This window comes from Crocuta crocuta, unplaced genomic scaffold (assembly GCF_008692635.1).
Source record: "Crocuta crocuta isolate KB4526 unplaced genomic scaffold, BGI_CrCroc_1.0 scaffold103, whole genome shotgun sequence".
In the NCBI taxonomy this organism is placed as follows: domain Eukaryota; kingdom Metazoa; phylum Chordata; class Mammalia; order Carnivora; family Hyaenidae; genus Crocuta; species Crocuta crocuta.
In genome coordinates this window covers 636,056-643,622 of record NW_027529192.1, presented here as the reverse complement: position 1 = coordinate 643,622, position 7,567 = coordinate 636,056, and the positions used below count along the sequence as shown (strand labels likewise).

Here is a 7,567-nt window from a genome sequence, read left to right as displayed (position 1 = left end):
GGTCACGTGGTGCCCCGCGAACCTTCATTTTTCTCAGCGTTTTCCGTCGGCTCGCTGACGATTTGAAACCGTACCTTTGCCAGGACTGTCTGTCCCCCGCTGAGGGGGGTCGGTCTGCTCCACAGACACGGCGAGTGGCTGCTGCAGGTGACCTCCTGCAAGGGGCCGCGCGGCAGCGTTAGGGGCCGCGCTGTCTGGATTTGAATCCTTCCCCTTACGTTTCCCAGCGTCTGCATGCTCGCTCCACCCCTCAGTTTTCCGTGTCTGCAGCCCGCGGCGGAACTGCACCCCTCACGGCGCCGTCCGCAGGAGCGTCTGGAGCGTTCGGAATAGCNGGACCGAAACGTCTCCGCAGCGACTGAAGAGAAGACGTGACAGGAGAATGTTACCGGATAAAATCCTCGAAACGAGGAAAGGCCCTACGCGACGCAGGTCTCGCCTACAGCGGAGTGACCAGAAAGACATTCTGACGGTAAATGGAGCCTGTTGCGAGCTCTCGTGACGCTGNCCCGCGACACGGCTGTTCCACGCGCTCCGGATTCTTTCTTCTCTGCCAGGAGGCGCCCTGCCCTCTTCCCTGGTGAGCGGGGCCCAGAGGCAGGGACCGGGCAGGAGGCGTCCGACGACCCTTGCCAGCCTTTTGACAAGGTGTGATTGGTGGTGGGGTAGGTTCGCCCACACGCCCGTGTGGAACGGGGGGTGCGGCGCCCCGCACGTGTGGGGTATGGAAGGGAGCTGGCGTAAATCTTGAGATTTTCCGCGAGGTAATAATTTAGTACATGCGGGACATCGCTGCCCTTTGGAAGTTGTGTAGACCGTGTTTGCAGTTACCCACGCGACGTTATAGCCCAACGAGGGATTTTTATTTAAGGTGAAAGCTGGAAGTTTTGACCAAGATAAGTGTCTCTTGGTTACAACTATTTGAAGGCTTTACTGTCACTCTAATTTCAGACCATTAATCCCATGAGCTCTAAAAGGGGGATTTGCTGAGCCACCTTGAAGTCAAGTTACACCCATAAGCCAGTGAGCTGGAGGCCAGGGGTGGGGGCTGAAGGGCAGGTCGGGCACGCAGAGCGTATAGGTTAGAGGGGTGTGTGTGTCTGTCTGTCTGTCGTCAGGCTGAATTGGGGGTGGTGGCTAAGAAACGGCAGAGAATTAGCCAGTCTCGGACGAATGCTATTATTCATTCTCCCACCACCACGCTATCCTACTAACACGCTATTCAGATTCTTCTACCAAATCGCCTCTTTCAGTATTGAACAAGGTGCAGTAATCTTTGCCTTTTCTTCTCTTAGACCCCTGATCTTCCAGAAGAATGAACATGTGGCCACCAGCCCCGCACTGGGGGACGTTATTCCGTTCAGCATCATTATTCAGTTTTTGTTCACCAGAGCACCCCCTGAGCTGAAATCTCCTTTCCAGGTACTTAAAGCCAGAACTCTCTCGTGAGTTCCCCTCCTAAGTCGATGAATACAGAACGCCCCCACCCCACCCACCCCCAGTGACTGGGGTCGCGGCCCTCTCTTGCCTTCCTCGGTCACAAGTCTGTGCCTCAGCAGTGCGAGATTGCCCACAGCTCCGTGCCTGCTCTCAGCCGTGTAAAATTCACCCCGGGGAAGCCGGAGTTCCCCTTTAAATATAATGACACAAGTAATTCATGCTCATAAAGCTTTTGTGATGGAGGCCCCCCCTCCCTCTGCGGACCCACCTCCCACTGGTGAATCGAAAAGGTTCCTTGGGAGTAGGAAGGGGCGGCAGAGGCTTGGGCCTTCGGGTCATTTCACCTTGGGAACCCTTGAGCGGCGCTGGCTGTCCGGGACGGACACTGCCCGCCGCGCCCCCTGCAACCTGTGTTCCCACCCGCAGAGGGCAGAGTGGTCCCACGCACGCTTCTCCCAGTGGCTGGACGACCATCCGTGTGAAAAGGACAGGCTCCTCCTCATCAGGTAAAGTACAAGGCGCTGGGACCCCTGCCTGGTTTGGGGGGGGGGCGGGTTGCACACGTGCACGCGGAGGCACCTCCCGGCGGCGGGCCGCCTCCCAGCACAGGCACGCGCGCGTGGCCACCTGCAGCTGCAGCCGTTGGGCTCAAGGGGCTCTGCTGTCTGTGTCCTTCACGTCCACATCTTCGCGCCACCTGCTGTGTGTCCCCTGCCCGGTGGCAGCCCTAAGGGCTGTGCGCCCTGCTTTCGAAAACCGGTGCCCCCGGTGAAAAGCCCTAGGGCCCCATTTTCTGCTTCATCATAATGTGTCACAGTCACTGAATCGGTGGAGCGCAGATATGAGTAAACTTTTAAAAATACCCAAATTTGGGGCGCCTGGGTGGCTTAGTCGGGTTATGCGTCCTAAGACTTTCGCTCAGGTCATGATCTCGTGGTTCGTGGGTTCGAGCCCCGCGTCGGGCTCTGTGCTGACTGCCAGCTCAGAGCCTGGAGCTTGTTTCAGTCTGTGACTCCCTCTCTCTCTGACCCTCCCCTGCTTACATTGTCTCTCTCTCTCTCTCTCCTAGAAATAAATAAAAACATTAAAAAAATTTTTAAAAAACTTTGAAAAAAATAAGATAAAACATTAAAAAAAATTTTTTTTAAATACCCGAACGTGACCGAGTTACTAGCAAAAATCAAGGACAAAGCTGGCGGCCCTGTGGTCAGTCTCCTCACCGACAGCTGGGCGGGGGACTGCACACCCAGGCGGCTCTCCCTCGGCGTCCCCCCCGAAAGTGCTGTCTCCCGAGTCACAGGCCTTCCCGCCACCGAATCCAAACGGTGCCACCCTTGGCTTTGCGCTTTGTAGCTTTAGAGTTGACTCAACACCGCTTCCGCCTGGACCTGCCACGCTGACTGACCGAACAGTTCGCTGTGTGCCAGGCCCTGAGGACACAAAGCAGAGCAAGAGAAGCCCTTCCTGCCAAAGCTTCTGTGACACTTCTGTCATCTGCTTCCACTCTAACCTGGCCATTATTTTTTTTCCCCTCGGTTTCACGTGCAGAATTGTCGTCTTCTGTCCACTCTTCAGATGCTGTCATCTCCCACAGCTTGTGTCCGGCTCCTTTTCTTCACACTCTGTGGGTGCTTTGTCCCCAGATGAGCGCTTGTAGACGCCTGACTCTAGTGACCTCCCTGCTCGTGGCTCTCAGGCCCGTGACTTACTTACCTTGATCGCCTGGGACTTCAGGCCAGCAAACTGGCCACCGTATGCCTCTCAAAGTCCCACACAGTCCTCCAGCCCACAGTGTTAAAAATAAATCCTCTTTCTTCTCAAATCCCATTTCTCCCCGACCCTGCGTCCTGGTTGGGTGTCTCCGTCACCCTCATTCTCCAAGTCTCAGTCAGTCATACTTTTTAAGTAGCCCTGGAAGCCATTCTCTGCTCTCCGGGGCGTCCTAACACTGCTGGTCTGGCGACCACAGCACCGAGCAGGCCTTTGCTTGAGCCTCAGTGCAGAGTGACCAGCCGGGTTCCCCAAGCTAGAGTGGGGCAGATGTGGTGAGGGGGGTCCTGACCACGCTCCTGGGGCAGGGCCCTTACCGAGCTTTGAAAAAGCCTGGTGTCCGGGCCACACTCTCAGCTGCCCCCGAATCTCCCGGGCCAGGGCCTGCGAAAGGCAGCCGCCCGGCACAGCCAACGCTGAGATGCACCATCCCAGCGAGAGACCCTGCCGAGGAGGAAGCTGTGAGGGGCTGGTGAGGAAGCTGAACCCCTCGGATTCTGGGAGGGGCACCAACCCCTCACTTTTGGGGCTCAGAGCCGGGGGCCGGGAGCCCCTGTCGCTCTGGGGCCTGTGTGGATAGAGAGCAGATTCTCCTGGGCCCCCGCTCCTCTCCCTTGCTCGTCTGGGACTCTCCTCGCCCTGGGGGATCCAGAGGAGCCTCCCATGGGTGCCTGCGGCCCGTCAGAGCTGCCCTCGGACGGGGCTCTCGGGTGTGGGGGACACTCAGCCGGGCCTAACTCCCATTTGCTGCATCTTTGTGGATTCTAACCCCTGAGTCTCAGAGACTCACTGAGGCTGCGGCACACAGGGCAACAGAGGACCCAGGACTCAGTTAGTTGAACAGGCCCGTTTTTGTCTTCTTAACAAGTTGGAATGAGTTCATCCACGACAGTTGTCCTGCTGTGGGTACATCACAAATCTGTTTTCTTTTGCTTCTCTTTAAAATGTCTCCTGAGTGATTTCATCGGCAGTGCTGTTGCTAAGCCTATATTTAGCCACTGAAAATCATGCTCAGAAATACTGTCATGCTTTTTAAATAAGGCCCATCCATCACTCCACACATGTCTGATATCGGAACCTTCAAGCCCCAGGCGGAAAACTGAGCCCTCCTTGGGGGATTCCAAAACCCCACGCTCCCGCTACAGCCCAGGGAAGGAGGGAAGCTTTGTCCTAGAGAATGTTCTCTCCTATCTGTTAGTGCCAAACTCGTTTTGTCCCCGCATACTGAAGCACGACTGGGCGAACTCCTTTCCCCTACAGATAAAGCCAGGGGGAACATTGCTCTTTAAATGTCAGTAAACTCGTTCCGACCTTTGGGTCAGACCCCGTGGCGTGCCCACCCGCTCCCCGCGGCACACGGGGTTAAGTTGTCATAAATAGGCCAAGTCGAGGAGAGTTACTGCTGCTCAGTAAGTGGCAAATAATGAACTCTCTCCGGCCTTCCTTTCTGTTTCCTTTTGACACCAGAGGTTTCTCTAGAGTGTGAGTGGATACTGGTCACGTTAATTTTTAAATCACACTAATCGGTGGCTCCTGGGGCCAGGCGGTGTAAGCAGGAGGAAACTGTTCGTCCTCTGCCGCCACCAGGCAGGCCCCGTGGACGTGTGCACCCCAGGGACACAGGCGACGGCTGCCTGTGGCTCTGTGGGTGTTGAGTGAAGAGTGAGTCCCCGGCTCTGGGAACGCTTGATTCCTGCCGCCGAGCAGCAGCTCGCGCGCGCGCGGCCCGGTCCTCCCCTGCTGAAGCTTCCTCCGTCTGTTTGCGTTGAACACTTGTTTTATGGTGTCGGAAATGTTGACGAGCCCTATTTGCCCATGGGGACCTTTTATCTGTGCAGTTACCGCACAGTTGTCGGTGCCAGATGCACCCTTGAGCCCTTGGCCTCCTGTCTCTCAGGGCCCGCAGGCTCAGAGCCCCCCGAGCCCTGTGGGGTCCCCGTGGTGAGTGCTTGGTCTCTCCTGCCGGTGTCCCTGCGGCACTAGGCACCTTCAGTTCTGGGCACCGGGTGCCTGCGACGGGACCACGAGGAAGCAGGGACTTCCCCGCCTGGGACCGCACGCCGTAGATCTGGAAGCCGTTTACGTGCTCCGTTGTGAAGCACACTGGGATTTAATGCCTGACAGAACTGCGTTTTGTGTTCCATAGAAACCTCTACCTGAGCAGTGTTGCCGTGTTACCGCAAACCATCCGTCTACTAACTGTGCAATTCCTGTACGACTTCTTTCTTTCAATAAGGGTAACTTTAACAATGTGCTTATTTGGATTACAAACGAGAGTTGAGACTAACTCTTACATAATGCTTGGCCTGACTTCCAAGAAAGCTGATGTTGTGCTCAAGCAAATCAAGTTATTTAATAATTGCTTGGAAATCTTGTGCTGATTTTACGTGGGAGGGTAGCTTCAATCTGTTTTTCTCCCCATAGTTCTGATGGTGTTTTTCATGAATACCAGAAAACTAACCAAACTCATTTCTGAACTTTCTCCTACGTATTGTGTAGTTTATATAATGTCTTATCCTTTTTAATGCAAATGGGACTGCTAAGTGGATTTTTTGTTCATTTATTAGCTAAAATGGATCTAATTCATTCACTACAGAGTGATTACAGTCTGTGAATTTCAGTGCATCAGTTTGTTAGACTGGTGTTTATACACCATTGTCTCAAAGACAGTTGGAGCCCTTGGGGGGTTTCTCTTCTGGGTGTGAACCCCAGGGGCTACACTGTGGGGGCGGAGCAGTTGCCCAGGATGCCATAGCAACTTGAAAAGTATTACTAAAAGCAGCAAGTTGTTCCATAAGGAAGTAGTTTCATTAAGGTTCAGCTCTGACACGAACTGAGGCATCTCACAAAACGTTACTTTCAAGAGCATTAAATTCCATTTTTCATGTCTGTGCTGCTTTTTGAGGATCTTACGATCACGTTTCTCCTTTAATCACGTTCTTCTGCACGCTTGTCATTACTTTTCATTACGGATTGTCTTTCGGTATTTCTAATCCATTTTGTAAAATTCATCCATCATGCATTTGTCAGGCACTGGGGTCCTGGGGCTGCACAAAGGGACGACACCGGATGCCTGCAGCAGAGTAGACGCCGGTGCAGTGCGGTGACGCCCCGGGGAGTGTGGACTTGCTGGGCCGTGTGCAGCCTGGCGGGAGAGCAGTGAGCGTGGCGAGGCCCCTCCGTGTCCTGGAAGAGCACCCGGCGCTCCCGGCTCCGGCTCCTGTTTCCCATAGCTGCACCCTGGGGGGCCCTTAAACGAGGCCCCGGGTCGCAGGGCGAGGNTGCTCAGCGGTTTTTTGGGGGCGGAAACCCCAGGTCAGAGTCACGCGGTAGACGGGGCTTGAGACCGAGTCTGTGGGCTGAGCGTTAGTGACTTACGTCTTCATGGGAACGCTCTACTCTCAGTGCGAAACTTCGAGAAAACGGTATGATTTTGACAAATTTGATTGTTACACTTGGGGTGTAAATAGACCAATAATGAAAAACTCGTCTTTTAACCATTCTCTTTAGCTCCAGTCGAACATGATCTCACACTGAAACCATCTGGTTGCGAGACGGGAACGCGTGCTCCGTGGAAGTCCGGAGAGGAAACGGTTTAGGCTTTGCGGGCCCTGCGGCCGCTGCCGGGGCGTCAGCGCCCAGACTCGCAGCGCGGGGCCTCCGTTCGCCCGGCACCGCGTGCTCGGCCTGGGGCTCCCCCTTGTGAGCTCTGGGAGGAGGCACAGGCCGCAGGAGGCTCTTCGGGAGGGAAACGGAGACCCTCGGAGGCCGGAGCCTCTACCACGAGCTCGGTGCAGGCCCAGCAGAGCGGACGGCAGGCGCTTGCAGGCCGCCGGCCACCGCGCTCGTGGGCCTGGGCGAAGTAGTTGCGGAAGAGGGCGCGCGTTGCAGCTCGGTGCCCTCCAAGCGGTTCCCCTCCTTCCACGTCGGTTTTTGACACTTTTTCCTTTTTGTTTCCAGGGGGGCTTTGGAAGCCTACGTCCAGTCAGTAAGAAGCAGAGAAGGCAAAGAATTCGCACCGGTCTATCCCATAATGGTCCAGCTGCTTCAAAAAGCTACGTCTGCCCTTCAGGAGTAACGGGACGCATCGCTCGCTGTCGCGCGGCGTGGAGCGGATTCACGGTTGGCGGTTACCCTGGTAACCTGCTCCGAAGACCAGCTCCCGTCTAGGAACGTAGCTGCTCTCGGCGCTTCCCCCTGGTCTGGTCACCTCTCTAGCCCTTCTACCTTAAGTAGCAGAAAACGTCGAAATAGATTCTTCGTCACCACCTTCAAACTCCAGGAGCTTGATCTTTCCAGAAAGACATTCAACTTTCTATCTTCTTCCCTCCTTCCGGGCTTTTTCTAGATCAGTTAA

General features: G+C 55.2%; 1 protein-coding gene across 1 annotated transcript in view; it reads left to right on the top strand.

Annotated features, from left to right (window-relative positions):
• The window catches only part of COG5 (component of oligomeric golgi complex 5), a 297,454-nt gene extending 289,893 nt beyond the window's left edge, over positions 1-7,561 (top strand). Inside the window, exons 19-21 of the mRNA XM_077758336.1 lie at positions 1,296-1,422; positions 1,867-1,946; positions 7,171-7,561. Coding sequence (XP_077614462.1) covers positions 1,296-1,422; positions 1,867-1,946; positions 7,171-7,288 — 325 coding nt within the window. The 3' untranslated portion in view covers positions 7,289-7,561. The remainder of the gene's footprint in view (positions 1-1,295; positions 1,423-1,866; positions 1,947-7,170) is intronic.
• Positions 7,562-7,567: the final 6 nt, after the last annotated feature.